This window comes from Scyliorhinus torazame, chromosome 5 (assembly GCF_047496885.1).
Source record: "Scyliorhinus torazame isolate Kashiwa2021f chromosome 5, sScyTor2.1, whole genome shotgun sequence".
In the NCBI taxonomy this organism is placed as follows: Eukaryota; Metazoa; Chordata; class Chondrichthyes; order Carcharhiniformes; family Scyliorhinidae; genus Scyliorhinus; species Scyliorhinus torazame.
This window is the reverse complement of record NC_092711.1, coordinates 298,027,410-298,050,107: the sequence shown is the minus strand read 5'-3', so window position 1 is coordinate 298,050,107 and position 22,698 is coordinate 298,027,410. Positions and strand designations below refer to the sequence as shown.

Sequence of the window (22,698 nt, the reverse complement as noted above, 5' to 3'; positions counted from 1 at the left end):
ACAAGTGTGTTACTTCAGAAATGGAAAAGTTCTTTTTTAAAGCAAAACAATGTTTATTCTATGAACTCAAGTTAACCTTTTTAAAACAAACAGTGAATATCTTAGCAACCAGTAAATCAAATATGCACCCCAAAGAATGCAACACTAAGTAACCTGTATGCTGTCCTTTTACACCCAAAAGACTTAACAAACCTTTAAACAGAAGCACATCAGAGTTTACATTCAATACTGAAAACATTTATAATTCTGAATTCACCAAATGATTAAGAGCTAGTCCTTCATGGCAGAGAGCTGAACAGTACAGCTGCTTTGGCTGACTTCAGTTGCAACACACTGAAAAACGAAACCAAAAAGACAGAGACACACCCAAGCTTTTCTCAAAGTGAAACTAAAAAGCAGAACCAGAGCTCAGCTCCACCCACACTCTGACATGACTGCAGTAACATGAGCAGCTAACCATTTCTTAAAGAGACATTCTCATGACACCGAGTATTGCTTTTCATAGCGATGGTGCCACAGCGGAATTAGCTGTTGGGTTTTATTTTTGTTCGTTTGTGAGATTTGTGCATCCACCATCAGCGAGGTGCCCATGTTGCCCACCCCTAATTGTCCTTGAGAAGGTGTTGGTGAGCCACAGTACATGTGGTGAAGGCACACCCACGGTGTTGTTATAAAAGCATTTCCAGAATTTTACAACATTGAAGGAACGGTGATATATATCCAAATGGAATGGTGTGTGGCTTAGAGGGGAGCTTGCAATCAGTGATGTTCCCATCTTTCAGCTACCCTTGCCCTTCTAGGTAGTAGAGTTTGAAGATTTGGAAAGAACTGCTGAAGGTGTTGCTGCAGTACATCTTGTAGGTGGTAGTCACTGCTGCCTCCCTGTGCCGGAAGGAGTGAATGTTTAAGATTTTGAATGAGTTGTTGATGAAGCGGGCTACTTTGTCCTGGGTGGCATCAAGCTTTTTGAGTGTTGTTGGAGCTGTACTGGTCCAGTCACATGGGGGAGTATTCCATCACACTCCTGACGTGTGCCTTATGGAACGGCTTGGGGCAGTCAAGAGGTGGGTTACTCACTACAAAATTCCCAGCCTCAGACCTGTTCCAGTAGCCATGGGCCCAGATCTTCCCGTCAGTGTCGAAACGTCTGACGCTGACCTAGATCCACTTACCATTTTATGCTAGAGCCTTTGCACCTTCCAATGCCGGCTTCAGCAGAGATGCAGGGGCTTACACTGTCAGGGTGTACATTGTCAAACATAATTCCAGGGCAGTCATGGCCTCCTTTCTCAAGGTGGACTGAAGACAAACCTATTAAGAGCTGTCCTCAGTTCATTGCTTCAGCCTCTGAAACTGCCTTACCCCACTGGCAGTGTTAACCCCCCTTCACACCCGACAGTGTTAACCCTTCCCTTCATCCCTGATAGTGTTCACCACCGCTCACCACCCACAGTGTTACCCCCCTGACCCCTGATAGCGTTATTCCACTCACCCTTTTTTACCCCGTCATTGAGCATTCTGGGCAGAGTAAAACTGGCAATCAAAACTGTAAATTTCCCCGATAATTACCACGGAACTGTGTACGTCAGGACTTTCTCAGGGACCTGAGGCTCATCAGCAAAGTGTGTTGAGTTGGAGGCCTCTCCACATGTTGGAAGATTGGGCCCAGCATTTATATGGCTGGTCAAGTTGAGAATCTGGTCAATAGATATTTGTCAATCATTGAAGATTCTGATTATTATAATGTATTCTGCTTTTATGTGATGCAGTTTGTTTCTGTTATATTTTAGTGAGGTGTCTGTGGAGGTCCCCTTTTATCTGATGCACCCTAAACCCTCTGAGGGTAAGTACTGCTTAGGTTTTAGAGTATTGTTTCTGTTTGAGCAGATCCCAATTCCAACACCAGGGCAAATAACAATTCCGGATTTAGGAAAATCCTGATACATGTATCATAGAATTATTACAGGACAGAAAGAGATCATCTAGTTCACACCAGGTATCTGAAGTTCATTTCAGCTCATCCCATCACCCACCCTTCCCATATAAACCTGCAAATTGTTTCTCTTCCGATAATTATTCAATTTCCTTTTGAAAGCCACGACTGAATCAGTCTTGGACACACCCTTGGACAGTGCATTCCAGATTCTAACCACTTACTGCCTAATAAAACTTTTCCTCATGACACCGCTGTATTTTTTTGCAAATCCATTTATCGGTGTATTCTGGGTCTCAACCCATTGCACCGATGGGAGCAGTTTCTCTCCAAACACTCTGTCCAGACACACTTTGATTTTGAACACCTCCATCAAATCTCCTCTTAAACTTCTCTTCAAGGAGGATAACCCCAGCTCCTTCAATCTATCCCAGTAACTAAAGCCCCTCATCTCTGGAGCCATTGTCATGGGCGGGCGGCACGGTAGGCACAATGGTTAGCACTGTAGCTTCACAGCGCCAGGGTCCCGGGTTCGATTCCTGCTTTGATCACTGTCTGTGCGGAGTCTGCACATTCTCCCTCTGTCTGCGTGGGTTTCCTCTGGGTGCTCCGGTTTCCTCCCACAAATCCCAAATGACGTGCTTGTTAGGCGAATTGGACATTCTGAATTCTCCCTTTAGTGTACCTGAACAGGTGCCGGAGTGTGATGACTAGGGGCTTTTCACAGTAACTTCATTGCAGTGTTAATGTAAGCTTACTTGTGACAATAATAAAGATAATTATATCTATTCTGTTCTCTCTCTGAAGGCTTCACACCTTCTAAAGTGCAGTGCTCACAGTTGGACACAATACTCCAGTTGAGGCGGAACCAGTCTTTTATAAAGACTCATGAAAACATCCTTGCTTTTGCACGCTTAGACTTCTATTCATAAAACCCAACATCCCATATGCTTTAACCACTTTATCAACCTTCCCTACCGCAGTCTATTATTTGCACCTTTTTGAGAGCCCATAGCTTCCTTCGAGAGGCAATCTCAGGCGGATTGCTACACTAAATGAAAGCCGTCATTCCAAAGCCCCTGTCTTGCCCAACCTTCCTTACTCAGGCTGGGTGAGGCAGGAGCAGCAAAGGGTGCCCCCGGTTGTATCGGCGTGGAGTAACTGAGGCGCAGATAGGTAAGAAACATCCCTTTTTATGGCACTTGCTGCTGTAAAGGGGATGCTGAAAGGGACAATTAAAAGGGAGCAGGGAAGTTTCAAATGTAAGTGGCTCAGGCAATCAGGGGAGAGTTTGGGGAACCGGGATATGGGGAGTTGAGGGGGGGGTGAAGGCCAGGAGGTGGGTGGAAACTGGGAGCAGGAGAGGTCTGGAGTGGGGTACGGAGGGTCATGTGTGGGGCAAGCGAGGTGGGGGGGGGGGGAGACCAGGAGGGGCAGAGGGGAGGTTCGGGAGGATGGTGGGGTGGACCAGGGAGGAGGTGGCAGGATGGACCGAAAAGCTGAGGGGTGCGGGCGGGCCAGACGGAAGGAGGCTGGAGAGACTGGGCAGGAGGGGGCGGACCGGACCAAATGGGAGGGGGCAGACCCGACCAATGGGGTGGACAAGATGGGAGAGGGCAGGGTGGGCTGTAGGGCAGGATGCTGATCGGGCAAGGGAGGGTGGAGCAACAGGGGGAGGGGGTCGCACTGGAGAGTAGGAGGGCGTGGTATTGGACCAGAGGACGGCAGGCTTGGACAGAGGGGAGGGGGCCAGACTACAGGGGAGGTTTTGACCGGAGTAGGGGTGGATCAAACCGGAAGGATGTTCGAAGCAGGGTGAATAGGGGGTGGGACCGGAGGTGGGGTTGAACCAGGAAGGGTGTGCCGGATTGGGAGGTTGGGGTGTAGGGTCATGGGGTGGGAGTTCAGGTCGGGCAGGGGGTTGGGGTTCAGTACAGGTCAAACACCTTTTGATGCATCTCCTGGAGGGGTTGTGTGTCTGAGGGGTGTCCCATGATAGGCTGCAACTAAGTTTTTAAAATACTTAGTTTGGACTTAGAAGTGATCCAGTTTTCAAACCGCTACAGCACTGCATCCTTCTTCTTGGTAAATGAGAGACATAACGTGTTTCAATAATTTGTCTCCAAAGTGTTAATAATAAACTTAAGCATAACTTGAACATTCAACTTATTATTCAAACTTGATATTAACTTAATGCACCCAGGATAGATTTGTTCACCAATTGGAAATAATTCCCTTCGTAACATAATCTCTTAAGTATGTCGGATGTTTTCTTTCACAAATAGGATATTGGATAACCTCAGTTGTGGTTGCAATGAACTTATGTTCTTCATCTGAGATGTTGATGTTGGAATCAAATTTGATGCTTATAAATGATGCTTTCAGTGCTTTGATGAATAATGTGTTTCGTGTGATGATTTGTGAACCGTGCTTAGCAATGATCAATGATACGTTAGTGCTGGTCACAATTAGCGGCTGAATGTCATAATGTTTACTTTCCAACATGACCATCATGTTTCACAAATACTTTACCTTCCGGCTCTAGCAGTGCAGCTCTGCATTTACTTTCAATCAATCCTTCTATTCTCGATTGTGTTCGCGTGCATGTTGATCATTAGCTCCACGAGTAACTCAGGAAGATGTGCATACATAGGATGTGTAAAGGTGAGTACAGCTGGAGGCTATCCAGTAGTCGAGGGAGGAGTTGCTCTGCAATTGTGAACCATGATGTGGAGATGCCGGTGTTGGACTGGGGTGAGCACAGTAAGAAGTCTTACAACACCAGGTTAAAGTCCAACAGGTTTGTTTCGATATCACTAGCCTTTGGAGCACTGCTCCTTCCTCAGCTCCGAAAGCTAGTGATATCGAAACAAACCTGTTGGACTTTAACCTGGTGTTGTAAGACTTCTTCCTGTAATTGTGAAGAAAGTGATAGAGCTCTAACTTCCATGACTTGCTCTCAGCCAGCTGTACTTTTTTCAAGGTATGTATAAATCTCGTGACCTTTCCATCAGCTCTTGGCCCGAGGGGTGTGAGTTTTTCAATGAGTGAAGCCGGGGTAATTTGCGAATTTACTAAACTCATTGCTGTTGAATAGAGTCCCATTGTCAATTCTCACTGTTTGAGGGATTCCAAACAAGAAATAAATCTGGTCAAACTTTGGGATAACTCCTTTTGTTGTAGTAGGCATTACAGAGAATCTGTTGTCATTGACACCATACAGGTGTTTACCAGTGGGCACATGCACAAAATCCATGATTCTGAAGATAGTTCAGGCATTTTGAGAAGCAGTGAGATTTGACATTGCGTTTGTTTAACATGGCCAGTACTGATTGATTTTGTGCTTTACCATGCGGTGAGTTCCTGGGAGCCATACCTTTTCCCTCAGAAGCTGTTTGGTTTTGATAATTTGCTGGTGACTTTCATATGCTACATCCGCAACACATTTCCTCAATGACTGTGGAATGATAACACAATAGCGGCATAGCACAAGATCAAATGCCACTGCAACGATGAACATTGAACATTTGAACAATGTGAAGAACTTGGAGTGTGTAAGCGATTTTATTTGTGGACACTCTTTCATTCACGTCTTTCCGGTTTTGTGGTTCCACAATCAGCACATATAATTCTAAATTCTCATCTTATTTTGTTACCATTTTGATGTAAGCTATTTCAGTGGCTTTGACACCATGGGCGAGATTCTCCGACCACCCCGCCGGGTCGGAGAATCGCTGGGGGCTGGCGTGAAACCCGCCCCCTCCGGTTGCCGAATTCTCCGGCACCGGATATTCGGCGGGGGCGGGAATCGCGCCGCGCCGGTTGGCGGGCCCCCCCGTCGCGATTCTCCGGCCCGGATGGGCCGAATTCCAGCTGCTAGAATGCCTATCCCGCCGGCGTAGATTAAACCACCTACCTTACCGGCGGGACAAGGCGCCGCGGGTGGGCTCCGGGGTCCTGGGGGGGGGCGTGGGGCAATCTGGCCCCGGGGGGTGCTCCCACGGTGGCCTGGCCCGCGATCGGGGCCCACCGATCCGCGGGCGGGCCTCTGCCGTGGGGGCACTCTTTTCCTCCCGCCTTCGCCATGGTCTCCACCATGGCGGAGGCGGAAGAGACTCCCTCCACTGCGCATGCGCGGGAATGCCGTCAGCGGCCACTAACGCTCCCGCGCATGCGCCGCCCGGAGGTGTCATTTCCTTGCCAGCTGGCGGGGCACCAAAGACCTTTTCCGCCAGCTGGCAGGGCGGAAATTCGTCCGGTGCGGGCCTAGCCCCTTAAGGTTGGGGCTCGGCCCCCAAAGATGCAGAGCATTCCGCACCTTCGGGGCGGTGCGATGCCCGACTGATTTGCGCCATTTTGGGCGCCAGTCGCCGGACATCGCGCCGATACCAGAGAATTTCGCCCCATATTTGGGCTTACATAGACCTTTTCCTCAATTCTAGTAGGAAATGACTGTTGGCAATGGATACTCTGCTGGGTTGATCTTGCCTGGTTGATATTCAACATGTAACTCATACTCGTGTAGTGAGTGTCCAATGCTCTGTTTAAATGAAAGGTTTACTATGTGGAGTGTTGAATAAGCTAACCACAGTGGTCTATGATCAGTTATGGCTTCAAAGTCACTTCCATACAAATTTAGATTTAGATTTATCTTCATGTGTACTGAGGTACAGTGAAAACTATTGTTCTGCGTACAGTCCAGTCAGATCGTACCATACATGGAAAACATAACTCATATGATAGATACACAATGTAAATACATAGACATCGACATTGGGTGAAGCATACGGAGTGCAGTGCTACGCAAAGAAACATAGAAACATGGAAAATAGGTGTAGGAGTAGGCCATTTGGCCCTTCGAGCCTGCGCCACCATGCAATATGGTCATGGCTGTTCATGCAAATTCAGTATCCCACTCCCGCTTTCTCTCCACACCCCTTGATCCCTTTAGCCACAAGGGCCACATCCAGCTCCCTCTTGAATACGTCCAACGAACTGTCCCCGGCAGCTTTCTGTGGTAGAGAATTCCACAAGTTCACAAGTTCTTCCTCGTCTCAGTCCTGAATGGCTTACCCTTTATTCTTTGGCAGTGACCCATAGTTCTGGATGTCCCCAACATCAGGAACAATCTTCCCACATCTAGCCTGTCCAGTCCCATCAGGATTTTATATGTATCTATGAGATCCCCTCTCATTCTTCTAAACTCCAGTTAGTACAAGCTCAATTATCCAGTCTTTCGTCATATGTCAGTCTTGCCATCTCGGGAATTAGTCTGGTGAACCTTCGCTGGACACCCTCAATAACAAAAATGTCCTTCCTCATACTAGGAGACCAAAACTGCACAAAATATTCAAGGGGCGGGATTTTCCCTTCTGGGGACTAAGTCCCAGTGCCGGCGGGAAAACTGGCTCATTTGGCAAATTCTCCACATTTTTGGGGGCTAGGTGGATGCCGGAGGGGTTGGCGCCACTCCAGCCGGCGCTGAAGGGCCGGCGCGAGTTCGCGCATGCGCGGAATGGCCGGCGTGATCTCGCGCATGCGCGGAATGGCCAGCGTGATTCCACGCATGCGCAGACCGGCCGGTGTATGTTCGCGCATGCGCGAATGGTTCTCTTCTCCGCGCCGGCCCCCAGGCAATATGACGGAGCCCTACAGGGGCCCGGCGCGGAAGAAAGAAGGGCCCCCACGAAACAAGCCCACCCGCAGATCATGGGCCCTGATCACGGGCCAGGCCACTGTGGTGGCCCCCTGGGGTCAGATCCCCCCGTGGCCCCCCCCCCCCGAGGACCACCCCCGCATACTCATCTGCCATGCGTGAGGTGAGTAATTCTTGCCGGCAGGACTGGGCAAAAATGGATGGCCGCTCAGCCCATCGGGGCCCGGAGAATCGCCGGGGCGGGGGGCGCTATCAAAACTGCACCGGAGAATACAGCAGACGGCATTGGGGCGGCGGGGCAGGATTCGCGCCTCCCTCCGGGGATTCTCCGACCTGGTGGGGGTTCGGAGAATCCTGGCCACGCTGTGGCCTCACCAAGTCTCTGTATAACTGCAGCAAGACATCCCTACTCCTAAACTCAAATCCTCTCCTGTGAAGGCTGGCATGCCATTCGCTTTCCTCTCTGCCTGCTGTACCTGCAAGCTGTACCTGCAAGCCAACCTTCAGAGACTGCTCCACTATGACACCCATGTTTCGTTGCACTTCCCCTTTTCCTAAACTGCCATCATTCAGATAATAATCTGCCTTCCTGTTTTATCCACGGTGGATAACCTCATATTTACCCTTATTATATTGCATTTGCCAAGAATTTGCCCACTCAGCCAGCCTGTCCAAGAAACCCTGCTGCCTCTTTGCATCCTCCTCACAGCACACACTGCAACCCAGCTTAGTGTCATCTGCAAATTTGGAGATAGTGCATGCAATTCCTTCTTCCAAATCATTAATATATATTGTGAACAGCTGGGGTCCCAGCACTGAACTAGTCACTGCACTGATACCCCACTAGTCACTGCCTGTCACTCTGAAAAGGACCCATTTATTCCCACTGTCTGCCAATCAGTCCACGTCAATACATTACCCCCAAAACCATGAGCTTTAATTTTTCTCACTAATCTCTTCTGTGGGACCTTGTCAAAGCCATTTGAAAGTCCAGATACACAACATCCACTGGTTCACCCTTGTCCATTCTACTGGTCACATCCTCAAAACATTCCAGAAGATTTGTCAAACATGATTTCACTTTAGTAAATCCATGCTGACTTGGACTGATCCTGCCCTTGCTTTCCAAATGCTTAGTTATTTCATGAATAATAATTGACTCCAGCGTTTTCCCCACCGCCGATATCAGGCTCACAGGTCCATAATTCCTCATTTTCTCCCTCCATCCTTTTTTAAAAAGTGGAGTTACATGAGCCACCCTCCTATCCATTGAAACACTTCCAGAGTTTATAGAATGCTGGAAAGTGATCACCAATGTGTCCACTATTTCTAGGGCCACTTCCTTAATTACTCTGGGAACCAGAGCATCTGGCCCTGGGGACTTATCAGGTTTTAATCCCATCAATTTCCCCAATACAATTTCCTGATACAATAAAGAAAATGTATGGAGAGATAAACGTGTCACATTCTCCAGATATGACGTAACATATGACATAAAATATAGCATCCATTCTGGTATTTCTAAAGTCCCTGGAATTTTCAGTGCTTTGTTGCAAGGGAACATTATCTGACTCCCTTGTTTGAGGAAAATGGAACAATCCTGAAGTTTCCTGAATTTTTTTTTGCCTCCCAAGACATTGACAGATGTCCTTCTATCTATAAGAGCATCTATGATTGAGGACCATAGCTGTGTCTAAAAGAGAACACAAATGTACATTCAGGATCATCCACCTCTACTTTGTCTACATCATCTCAGCATTCTGACAGCATTGGTCTTAATAGTTGATTTTGCTGATGAATGGTTGTGTTTTTGGCAGGCTTGATTGCACTGTTTGCCAGCAGAGAGCATTCTGTCCGGTGTGGAAACCACGGTGGAGACATCATTTTGGTTAAGTCACAACCCTGTGACACTGCTAATGTTGCGTTGCAGGTGATTTGCTGGTGTTTCAGGATTTTTTTATGTCCATCACAAAGGCGAGCAGTTGTTGCCCATCCCTAATTGCCCTTGAATTGAGTGGCTTGTTAGGCTATTTCAGAGGGCAGTTAAGGGTGAGCCACATTGCTGTGAATCTGGTGTCACACGTAGGCCAGATTGAGTAACAACAGGAGATTCCCTCCCTTAAGAGAACCAAGTGGATTTTTACAAGGAACGATGATGCCTTCTTGGCACCATTACTGGGACTGGGTTTCAATTCCTGGGGTGGGATTCTCCGAGCCTCCGTACCAAAATCACACTCGGCGCGGGGGCAGAGAATGGGGCGTCAGATCCACGATCGGGTCTGACACCTTCCCACGATTCTCCGCGGACTGGAGAATCGCCGCTAGTCGCGCACGCGGTCAACGTGGCGGCGGTCAGGGGCCATTGAAAGAGGCCCCCACAGCAATTCTCCGCTGTCAACTGGCCGAGTTCCCGCCGGCGTGTTTCACTCATGGTTCCACCCGGCGGGTGCTCGGAGTGGCGGCTGCGGACCCAGTCATCGGGGGGGGGGCCTCCAGGACGGCCAGGCTCGGGGGGGGGGGGGGCATCCAGGACGGCCATGCTCGCAATCTGGGGGGGGGGCCTATATTATTGGGGCCGGCCTGCTGTGTGGGTCCGCTATGTTGCGCGGGGCTGCCACCGCAGGCGCCCGCCACGCGCATGCAGGGCCCCGTATCGGCAGCCGGAGCTGCGTGGACTGCTCCGGGGCCCTGCAAGCCCCCTTAAAAACGGAGAATCGCTCTGGACCTTCTAGAAAAACGTTCAGAGTGATTTGCGCCCGTTTTCTCGCAGGCGTGGGGACATAGCCCCATTTTCAGAGAATTCTGCCCCAGATTTTTACTAATTAATTGAATTTAAATTCCATCAGCTGCCATGGTGGGATTTGGACTGTTACCTAAGTTACTAGTCAGGTAGCATTACCACTACCCAACTGTTTCCCCGACCCCCCAGTGGCAATAAGTAGTGCTTACAAGAGCTGAACTTGGAGTGCTGCAGTTGCATTCAACAGCCTCAAATTCAGCAGTGGTCGTGACCTTGACAAGTCTAACGGCTCTGCCAGCTTTCTGTCTTTTTCAATGTTTTCGGCACAGGTGGCTAGAGGGAGACAACCTTCAATTATTTGTATTTTGATCTCCCGCTCAAAATGTTCAACATCACCAAAGTAAGATTTGGTTGTCAGTTGTCTCAAAGAACAAAGAACAGTACAGCACAGAAACAGGTCCTTCAGCTCTCCAAACCTGCGCCAATCGTGATGCCTGTCTAAAGTTAAACCTTCTGACTGCTGGGGTCTGAAGCCCTTTAATCCCATCCTATTCATGTATTCGTCAAGATCCCTCTTAAGTGCCACTGTTATATCTGCTTCCACCGCCTCCCCCGGCAGCGAGTTCCAGGCACTCACCAACCTTTGTGTAAAAACCTTGCCTCAGCCATCTCCTCTAAACTTTCCCCCTCGCACCTTAAATCTATGTCCCCTAGTACTTGACTTTTCCACCCTGGGAAAAAGCATCTGAATATCCACTCTGTCCATGTCACTCATAATTTCCTACACCTCTATCAGATCACCCCTCAACCTCCGTCATTCCAGTGAAATCAATCCGGGTTTATGCAACCTCTCCTCAGAGCTAATACCCTCCAGACCAGGAAACATCCTGGTAAATCCTCTTCGGTGCACTCTCCAAAACATCCACATCCTGCTGGTAGCATGGCGACCAGAATTGTACACAATATTCTAAATGTGGCCTTACTAAGGTTCTGTAGAGCTGCAGCCTGACTTGCCAATTTTTATACTCAATGCCCTGACCGATGAAGGCAAGCATGCCAAATGCCTTCTTGACTACCTCATCCACCCGTGTTGCCACTTTCAGTGATAAGTGACATGCCCAAATCTCTCTGCCTGTCAATACCCTTTAACGGTTATACCATGGGTGGCAAGGTAGCACAGTGGTTAGCACTGTTGCTTCACAGCTCCAGGGTTCCAGGTCCGATTCCCGGCTTGGGTCACTGTCTGTGTGGAGTCTGCACGTTCTCTCTATATCTGCGTGGGTTTCCTCCGGATTCCTCCCGCAAGTCCCGACGGACGTGGGGTTGGATTCTCCGCATCCCGACAACGAAATTGCAGCCGGCGCCAGGGCGGAGAATCCATTTTCCCGCAAGGAATCAGGACCGGTGCCGTTTCCCTGATTCGGCGGGTCCCATTGCACCATTCGCAGCCCTCGACCGGCCAATGTCCCAAAGGCTTGGATCTAATGTGGTCCCACCCGTCAGGAAACTAGCATGGTGGCTGCGGGCTCAGTCCGTGGCCGACCTGGTCGGGGGCGGGCTGAAAGGCGGGCAGGGGGCACTTATACGCAACTGGGCAATGTTTGGGCGGGTGGTCAGGGTCGGGCGCATGGCCGATCAGGGGGTCTATTTTCAGGGTCCAGCTCTGTGGACCGAGTCCGCCATGGAGCAAGGGATGGCGGCTGGGGGTCGCCACCGTGCGCATGCGCGTCCTCCGACCCGAAAGTGCGGGGTCCCAAAAGTGCAGCAAAAGCTGGTGGATTTACACCAGGACCCGTCTAGCCCCCTGCAGGGTGAGGAATACGTGGCCCTTTCACTTTAAAAAATATATTTTTATTCTCCATGTTCACATTTTCTTCAGAATTCACACCCCACCAACAAACAGTAAACGGTAACAAATACAATGTCAATCCCCTTATCAGCAACAACGATCCCATCCTCCCACCACCCCAAACAACGGCCCATCTGACAATATAAGCATCAAATAAAACACTCCCTCCCAAGGTGGAAAAAAAAGGAAAAAAGGAAAAAGAATCAGGAATCGCCGATGGTCACCATTGACAAATATACTCCACCACGCAGCCCCCCCCCCCACTAATATTCAATGCCATCCAATCCCCAAAAGAGTACCGTAAGTGACACCCATTGCAGACCCCCCCCCCACTCCCCCTCCCAGACTCCTCCCCTCCACTTCCTCATGTACACTCCTCCCCCTAACCTCGGTTCCTTCCCCCAACTTTTCACCCTGGCTAGACTCACCAAAACCTGTTCTACTAGGCTCCGATGGCCGCGGCCCCTCCCCTCACCTCACCTCACCGTTCAGTGGCCGGCTTAAACCAGCCAGCGTAGAGGCCCCCGCGCGGGTCTCCTTCCACCTTGCCCGGTCCCAGGAAAACTAAGAAATCCCCTTTGGCACACAACCCCCGCATACACACCCAAGCCCCAAAGAAGCATCATTGCAAATGAAAGTCCCAACTCTTCCCTTGTCCAAATATATACAGCGTCAACTCATTTAGTACAGACACCAACACGCAGTGAAAAAATAAAGTTACATGAGGCTACATCAGTACATGACCATTTCTCAATTCTGCCACAGCCCTTCTGCCTTCGCAAACCCCTCCGCTGCTTCCGCCGTCCCAAAGTAAAAGTCCTTGGATTTGTAGGTCACCCTCAACTTAGCTGAATATACTATGTTGCACTGGACCTTGCTGATGTACAGTGCCTTCTTCACCCAGCTGAAGGAAGCCCGCCTCCACGCCAGCTCCACTGTAAAGTCCTGGTATATGGGCAAATCAGCTCCAGCCCACTGCACCACCTGCTTCTGCTTTGCCCAGCACAGGACCTTTTCCTTCACGCTGTACCTACGGAAACACAGAGTTACTACTCTTGGTGGCTCACTCGCCTTTGGTATAGGCCTCCACGACCGATGAGCCCGATCCAGTTCATATCTGAAGGGATCGTCTCCCTCCCCTAATAGCTTTGCCAACATCGTGGCAAAATACTCCGTCGGCCTCGGGCCTTCCACCCCTTCGGGCAGACCCACGATCCTCAGATTCTGTCGCCTGGATCTGTTTTCCAGGTCTTCCATTTTGGCTCACGGACCCTTGTTGGTCTCTATCACCCTCCGCAACTCCTTCCCCATCGAGGAGAGTTGATCACTGTGCTGCGATAATGCCTCTTCCACTTCCTTCAGTATCTCACCTTGTTCCCGCACCTCCGCCGCTGCGCTTGATACCGCCGCCCTCACCGGGGCAATCGCCTCCTCCACCAGCACTTTCAATGCCGACCCCATCTCATTCTTCATGGCTTCCATGTGCTTTGTGAACTGTTTTTCAAGTTCCACAGCCATCACCTTGGTCATTTCTTCTGCTGTGAGCGATGCGGCCTCCCCTGGTGCTCCTGCCTCCGCTTTCCTTCCAGTTCCTGCGCTGACTTTTTCACTCACCGGCGGACTTTCATTAACCCCCTTTTTCATGGCCGTTTTTCTCCCAAACGTGGATATTTCTCCTCCCTGTGCCTTCTTACAGCCTTTTCAGCCTCCGTTCCCCTGGGACCAGGCGTTAAAACTCCGAAATTTCTATTCCCGAGCGGGAGCCCTCCAGTGTGCAGCTGCCTCCCGACCGCCGTCACCGGAAGTCCTCATGTGGCCCTTTCACACCAGTTTTTCTGGCGGGAAAGTCCACAGTTTTGATGCAGACGTGAGGACATAGCCCCCAAAACAGGTTATCCAGCCTGTGCTGTTCGGTAATTTGGACATTCTGAATTCCCCCTCAGTGTACCCGAACAGGCGGCGGAATGTGGCGACAAGGGACTTTTCACAGCAACTTCATTGCTGTGTTAATATAAGCCTACTTGTGATAATAAAGATTATTATTTTTTACTTTATAACGTGTAAAATATTGGTTAATTGTCTCATTTGCTTCAATATGCATTGCAATTTTCAAAACATGTACTAGCCATTCGCAATACCTCCAAGCTGTGTGTCACAAATTGTGCCTCTACACCAAGTCGGGGACATTGATGGTTCTGTGAAAGGCAGGTCCTTGGTTCGTTGTCCGCTGCTGCTTCAGCCTGAACTGAATAGTTTTAATGGTTTTTTTTCAGTGGTGATTTGCCATTGCCTCCTGTTCTGCCACAGCTGAGACAGGAACCTGAACCACACACTAGCCAACTGATCTGACCTGCCCCAGCTCTTTGATGTATTTCAAGAACAGCAGAGGCCCTAGAACTGATTCCCAGGAACAACACTGTGTACCTTCCTCTTGTCTGAAAAAGAATCATTCACACTCCTCCCTGTTTACTGTCATTCATCTAATTTTGTACCCATGCTGCCACATCCTGTCCCTTTTATTCCATGGGCTTTGACGTTGCTCTGTTCTGTGGCAATTTATCAACATCATTTGGAAATCCGTTTTCACCCCATCAACTATCTCTCTGTCACATCATCAAGTTAGTGAAGTGATTTGCCTTTAGAAAATCCATGCTGGATTTCCTTAATTAATCCACATCTGTCTCAGTGCAATGTCATTTTGTCCAAGATGATCATTTCTAAATTCTTTCCCACCGCCGAAGCTAAACACACAGGCCTGTCTATGCTGGATTTATGTTTACACCCTTTTTTGAACAAAGGTGGAATATTGGCAATTCCCAGCCCTCTGGCAACTCTCCCATTTCTGAGGAGGATTGAAAGATCATGGCCACTTCCTCTGCAGTTTCTGCATTTGCTTCTATCAGCATATTTGGATGCACCATAGTGATTTGCCAACTTTAAGTACAGACAGCCTTTCTAATGTCTCCTGTTTATCAATTTTAGCCCATCCAGTATCTCAATTACCTCATCCTTCAATTAGGAATTCATAGATATCATAGAATTTACAGTGCAGAAGGAGGCCATTCGGCCCATTGAGTCTGCACCGGCCCTTGGAAAGAGCATCCTACCCAAGCCCACACCTCCACCCCATCCCCGTAACCCAGTAACCCCACCCAACCCAACCCAAACTTTTTGGAAACTAAGGGTTATTTAGCATGGCCAATCCACCTAACCCACACACCTTTGGACTGTGGGAGGAAACCAGAGCACCCGGCGGAAATCCACGCAGACATGGGGAGAACGTGCAAACTCCGCACAGACAGTGACCCAAACCGGGAATCAAACCTGGGACCCTGGAGTTGTGAAGCCACTGTGCTAACCACTCTGCTACCGTGCTGCGAACGGTATTGGGCAGAACCTTCTTCCTTGATAAAGGCAGATACAAAGTTTTAATTTAGTACCTCAGCAACGCCCTATGCCTCCATGCATGGATCCACCTTTTGGTCCCTAATGGGCTCCATGTTACATTTTTACGAGCCATTTACACAAAGAATACCTTTGGATTTCCCTGTATGTTAGTTGCCCATTTCTTCTCATTCTCTCTCTTAGCCTCTCTTATTTCCTTTCTCGTTCGCTCTGAACTTTCTCGAGTCTCATTGTATTATTAACCTGACATCAGTTCTGAACCTAATACCAATTCCGGGGCTGATCACAGGCCCAGTCTCACTGAAAAAGTCCAAAATGGAATCCAAATGCAAATTAATTCAAACTGGTCAAATGTGGAGTGATCAACTCAACCTGAATTTGGAAACATTTTTGAGATCCCAATTATGAACACTGACAGTAATGCACATTTTTGGGGGCTAACATAATTTGTTTGCAGAGTGATTGACAGAATAAAGTCATCAATTATTAATATATTTTCAAAACTGACCCAGTCACTTACAAATCCAACATCTTGTGATATGATAGAATCCTGTACTTTCTAATGAATTGGAAAAGGTTGCCGAACTGAATCCAAAGGTACTTGCTGACAATAAACATCCAGTTTGATTAAGTGACGCTGCTCAGTGCCCTTGGCTTTGTATTATTTAACTAATTTCCTATCCATTTTACTCCTTCTTTCTTTTCACTTGGGGATTTCACTGTAGCTATAAATCTTCCCAAGATTATGGTCTTGCCAAGTTCAAGAGTGAGCAAGGTTGAGATTGGATAATTGGGATTGGGACTTGTGTTCTGAAATACCTTTGCCTCTGCTTAAATTTCACTGACTTAATGTTGGCACATTGTGAAACATAGACTTCGGGAAATAAAGCATAGTCTTCTGAGGCTAGAAATTGGCAATAGCAGCGGAGAATGCATTCTTTTGACAGATTATAGTAATGAAGGCCATGTATAAAATACATCAATGAACCCATCTATTAGACTGTTACTTGAATGTCATGCAAATATAACTGAGTTATCTTTTCACCAATATCACCAACAGCATTTTCTACCCTCAAGTTTTCAATTAACGTATAGATAATTCTGGATAACTACTTAAAAATCAAACAATTCAGTCCAAATGAGGAAGATTGGCATTTTATTACATACTCTGAAAGCTCAGATAGACAACACCCACATTGTTAGTTTTGTTTCCTCCCTTTAACAAACAGGCATGCTTGTTGTTGATAAGTAATCTTTCTCCTCACCTCTAACCTACAACCTCTTGCTCTGGGGTGATTTTATCCCAACCTGCTTTGCGAAAACTGAGAGGATGGGTAGGTTACTTACCCATCCTGGAGCTGATGGCGGTTAACCATTTGTGATTCTAACCTGCTCAGTCGAACAAATGTCAAGGATATCTGCCCAAAGATAGCAGGACCTTTTTTTTTTACAGAAGCACATCGGAGCCCAGTGACACCCAGGTTAAAATTAAGGCCCTTGAGTTTAGCAGCCTGGAGGGAGAAGCAGCAATGAGTTTCCTCTCAGGCCAATCCATCAGGTTGGAACCAGTAGAGGCCAGAAGAGGGTTAGTTGTTTCTTTCTGCCTGATAATGGAAGTGTGATGAACGGTTACTGCCTTGTCATCATGTAAGGTGATGTCCCCTTTAAGACCGGGCTTGGAACCCTGGGGACTCCGTCTCTGGCTCCGCCCATCTGTGAGCCATATATAAGGGGCTGCCTTGTGGGCTGTGCAGCAGTTAGCACATGTCTCAGCTCTAGCATAGTTCTTAGTCTATTAAAGCCTTCTTTACCGTTTACACTCGAAGCGTCGTTATTGAGGGTACCACAGGAAGATAAGTGGATAAGTGCAGCCTGATAATGGAAGAGTGCATGCCCAGTAAGGAAAGCAGAAACCTCCCAGCTGCGGATTCCCTCAGTTGTGCCTTGCCCCTCTGCTCGCTGTTCATGTGACCATCTAGAGGGTGTTCCCGACAACTTGGCTTCGGCAGGTAACCTCCACTGCACCATTTTCTGCTGACTTCCCAACCGGTCTTTCAGTCATATCACTGAAAGCTGGGCCAGAATTAAAACCATACCATCTGCTGAAATAGTGTTTCTCTTTTTCTGTTTCGTTAGTGCGACTTGAATTTTGAACTTTTGCAAGATGGCACATTCTTCCTCCTTCCTCCGTTCCAGACCATTTAGCACAAAAGCAAAATACTGCAGAGGCTGGGAATCTGAAGTAAAATCAGAAAATGCCAGAAATACTCAGCAGGCCTGGCAGCACCTGTGGAGAGAGAGTCGGTAGTATGTCGGGGACGGAGTAACATCATGGAAGTGTTACTAGAGTGGGAACCTAAAGATCCAGACTCTGGAGGGCCTGGGCTCCTCTCCCACCACAGCAGCTGGTGGAATTTAAATTCAATTAATATGAAGAGGTGAGAGTTTGGAGCTAGACATTTGTCAGGAATACAGGGGAATGGCACTAAGTCATGTTGCTCATTTAACGAACCAGTGTAGACACAATGGGCCAAATGGCCTCCTTCTGCACCACAAGAGACAGAGAGAAAAAATAGTTAATGGGTGGAACTCTTCCGTTTGGGAATAAGTTCTGAGGCTGGGGTTTCCCACTGCGGTGGCCGGTGGGAAGACACGCCATATCATCTGGCTCCGACCTCATTGATTACGCAACCGTGTGTTTTGCGCCATATTTGCGCCATATTCCATGGCAGGGCAGGCCACCATGGCACATAGTCCACTGTCGAATCTGGCCACCATATTGAAAAGGCACCCAACATCACTGAAGAAACAAGATGGACTTCCTCAAAATGGGATGCCTGAGAACAATCTGAGGCTGGAAGGTGGACCTCTTCCAGGGCACTGAATGTGGAATATCCACTTGTAGACACACCTCCCCCCCCCCCCCCCCCCCAACCCCCACCCACTGCTGTGGTGTTCCAGGGGTCAGGCCTGCTGGCGGCCTCCATCCCGAACTCTGAAGGCAGCCCCAGGCATTGTTCAGGTGAGTGCTGACACCTGCATGCCACTTTGCTCCAGATGTGGTTTGCACCGGCGTGTTTTCCCGCTGGTGCCGTGGATGTGGGTGATCAGGACTTCATCTGCATCTCATTAGCGGGATGCAAGTAAGTTTCATGTCAGCCTCCAGAATGTTTCCCGATCCACCATGTGGGCACCAAGGAAGGATCCCGCAGGAAATTCACGCTGGCATTTAACCAGTTTTTGGGCTGTGATCTCTCATTAGAACTATTCTGATAAAATTCACAGACTCTCCACAGGTGCTGCCATTTCTTAACCAGCTCATTGATTCCTAAAATTCCAAAGCTTACTTCCTCCGTCCGTTCCACACTTATAAAACTCCAAACCTTGGCATCATTTGGCTTTACCACCTTCATTCGTTTAATTTATCTTCCTATTCTTTGTAAACTGGGTGGCTCCTGGATTCATGAGACTTAATCCTAAACCTAGATTTCTAAATTGATGATATTCCATCCATAAAGAATTCCAATGAATCCTGGAAAGACTTGTCCTGTCCTCAGTTTTATTCAGTCTTTTACCTCTCAGAAATGCCCCCTGAAAACTGAATGATTGGTCCACTCACGTCAAACTGTAGATGATACAAACTGGACAGAATAAGAATTCATTTCCTCTTTTTTGAAGTGAGTCGACAGGTGGAATAAGCCTAGACAGAGAATATCACAGTTAAACCTTCATCTTAGCTTCCACATACCTCTGTTTTACCACACAAATTACAGGTTAATGATCAGTAGCAAAACTATCTCCTCTTCACGTGTAGGGAACCGCTGTCAATTGTAATGATACAGCTTCTTCGATGTAGTCAGTGTTGACCCTGGTCCAGTAGACTCAGACTAGAAGAGATATATCAAATGGTACTAAGTATTGTTACTGCCTCAGAAATGTTTGTTGTAGGGTGCAGCGTTGTAAATTTGACCTATTTTATGATGTGTATGAAGTGCACCACTGTTTATCATTTACTAACCCACCATTCTCTGCCTTCTCATTTTTTTTAAATGCTTCAATTAAATTCCAGTCAATGTCAGGTAAGTCAGAAATGTATATAAGCAGAGTTGTTATTGTGCTGTATGTAGAGCAGTTCTAAACCCATTGAAGGACAGCTATTGGGACAGAACTTACCGTCAAAATAAAGGTGAGACTAATAGCTCTCGCCTTTATCAATGTGTAAATGGTGGGGCAATTTCAGATGAGAGGAAAAGGCAAGGTTATCCTCGAATATACAAAATTTCCTGACCCAACTCAACTTTTAGCCTTGTGAAAACTATTACATTGTCCACCTCCCCATTGAAATGCATTGTATGGAGTGAAGAGAGATATGAACTCAACCCACCGCTGAATATAAAGTCTTGTCCATTTCTGTCAAAGCGCACTTTAAACAATGTTATATTTGCTAATTATTGCCAGTCAACCTCTTTGTGGAATTTCCTTCCTTCAGGTTTTAATTACTGCTGGAGATTTTTTTAAACCATGAAACCTAAAATGGAAAAAAAATTGCTTTAATATCCATTCTGTTTGTAGCCCCCTCTTTTTTTTCAAATCCAATCTTTCTTACTCTCTTTAATTTCTCTTTCCAGTTTAGCATTGCATTCATCCACTCTAATTTGCACCTTCCTTCTCAGTCATGTATGGTTCGATTGTTTCTTTGGTGATGAAGGTACACATAGAACACAAAGATATGTTTGCTACAAGTATTTATTCTTGATGGTAACCATGCATTTCTATGTACAAACGATTCTGTCTCCGTTACTGTAAAATCATGGAGGGAGATGTCTGTCCTCTTGTCCATCCTACTGCCAAGTGCCCGCCTTCCGCCCGTCCCCGGATATATATATATATATATATATATGTCTGTGTCGGTGTCTGGGTCCACCTGTTGGCGGGAGGTCAGAACTGTCCCTACATGTATTGGTCAGTGGCTGTGGACAGTGGTGCTATTAGATACAAATATATACATTGGTGCAACTATGTGCAATTATATTTATATATATATATATATGTACCTATACGCATATCACCACAAGTCATTGCAAAGTTAATACCACATCTTTGAATTAGATTGGTTACGGAGATACACAGTTGGTTGTCCTGTTCATTCATGTCCTCAGAAAACTATTTCCCTCGCTGCAATGTTATCAGCTTACTGGCCACACATAAAATTCAAAATCCTAAATGTACAAGGGCAACTCTAACTAATGGTTGATGCTGCTCGATGTCCTGCAAAAGCAAATTATGGCTCAGTGTGTTTTGAATCTGCTCCACTAATGTTGACACTGATTTGGGAACGACACTGTTTCATTAATAAATGAACATTCAACATTCCATATAATACAATGTTGGTGTGTATCTCTTTTAAATAAGACACATACATAGAAACACTTAAGTACTTCTGAAGCATGGTCACTCTTGTAAGTTATGAAATGTGACAGCTAATTTTCACACAGCAAGATCCACAAACATCAATAAGATAATTATCAAGTAGCAATTTTTAATCATGTAGGTTGGGGGATAAATATTGGACAGGACACCAGGGAGGACTTCTGTACTCGTCCTGAAATACTGCCAAGGTATCTTTCATGTCCATTTGAGAGAACAGGCAATTTAACATCTTTTCCGAAAGTCAGGCCTCTGATAGTGCAGCATTCCCCAAGGACTGGACTGAATTGTCAGCCTGGATTAAGAGTTCAAATTATAACGCTGCCCGATAGAATTGCCTGAGTTCCTGGCTCCAGTCGAATGTAAAAAGCCTGGATTTATATGGCAAACAGGTTCGTGCACATAGCTGGCGGCTATGTGGAGTAGCAGGTTCTTGGAAAGAGATAGCTAAACGTTGAAGGTACAGAACCAGAGGGGAGATGGGGGAGAATGTTTTGATGCAGCAAATTATTACCATGTGGCATGCACTGCCCATAAAGCTGGTGGATGAAGATTCATTAGTAACTTTCAAAAGGATCTTGGATAAATACTTGATAAGAAAAAAAAATGCAGGGTTATGAAGAAATGAAAAGAGGAAGCAGGCGCAATGAGCTGAATAGCCTCTTTCTGTACTGTATCGTTTTATTTCCAGAGATCTCGGGCTATGTCCGCAGAATCCGTCTGGTTATACGGCCAGAAATTCGGCCCCGCCCCGCACCAATCATCTGTCCGGTGGGGGGCTAGGAGCAGCGCAGCATAAAATCCTCGGCTTTACCTGCGGATATGGCCTGAGAATGGCCGGGTCTAGCGGCCGCGCCATCCAACATGGTGCTGGCTGCGTGCGGACTCGGCCTGCCCCACTGTAACCAGCCTTGCCACCCCCGGACGCCCCCCACCATTACCCCTGCTCCCCACTGAAGCCTGCCCTGCCAGCGGAACGCCCCCCCCCCTCCTGACTGTGGCGGCGCTGGACTCAGTCGGCAGCCGCCACGCGAGGTCCCCGAACGGTGTGAGCACACGCGAGCAACGCCGTCGGGGTCTCGGCCCATCAGGTGCGGCGCATCGGGGGAGGGCCTCAGGTGGCCACATCCATACGATGTGCGGCGCACTTCATGAGTGCCCCGTTTTTAACTGGGCGGAGCATCGCAAAAACGGCACCGCCCCCGATTCCGGCACAAACATGGATTCTCCGGCCGACTGCCAAACGCGATTTCAGCGTCGGCGATTGGAGAATCCGGCCCCCCATTTTCCAGTTTGATGGGCGGGATTTGCCGAGCAACCCGCCGTGTGTTTTTTGGTGGTGGAGTTGGCCCGCCAGCGGGATTTTCTGATCCCGCCATTGTCAACGGGATTTCCCGTTGGTTGAACCCCTTGTCGCCGGGAAACCTGTGCGCCATCCGTGGCCGGAATATCTCGCCGGCACGAACGGCTTGTAAATTTCATCCGAGATGTATTTGGCCACGTCTGTACCCTCGTGCCCACTCTCTCTCTCTCTGTCCCTGCAAGTTGTGCTGCCCTCCACACATTGCCCGCTCTTCCCCATCACTCCTGGCCGAGACCCTTGCACTTCCATTGCAACATCTGTTCCCTCGAGCTACTCCATCCCAGTATATCCGCGACGATTTTAGCTCAGTGATTTTATGCTGGTC

General features: G+C 47.9%; 1 protein-coding gene across 1 annotated transcript in view; it reads left to right on the top strand.

Moving 5' to 3' along the window:
• The window catches only part of LOC140422803 (beta-arrestin-1-like), a 124,676-nt gene that overhangs the window by 92,015 nt on the left and 9,963 nt on the right, over positions 1-22,698 (top strand). Inside the window, exon 15 of the mRNA XM_072507712.1 lies at positions 1,791-1,843. Within this exon, the coding sequence (XP_072363813.1) occupies positions 1,791-1,843 (53 nt within the window). The remainder of the gene's footprint in view (positions 1-1,790; positions 1,844-22,698) is intronic.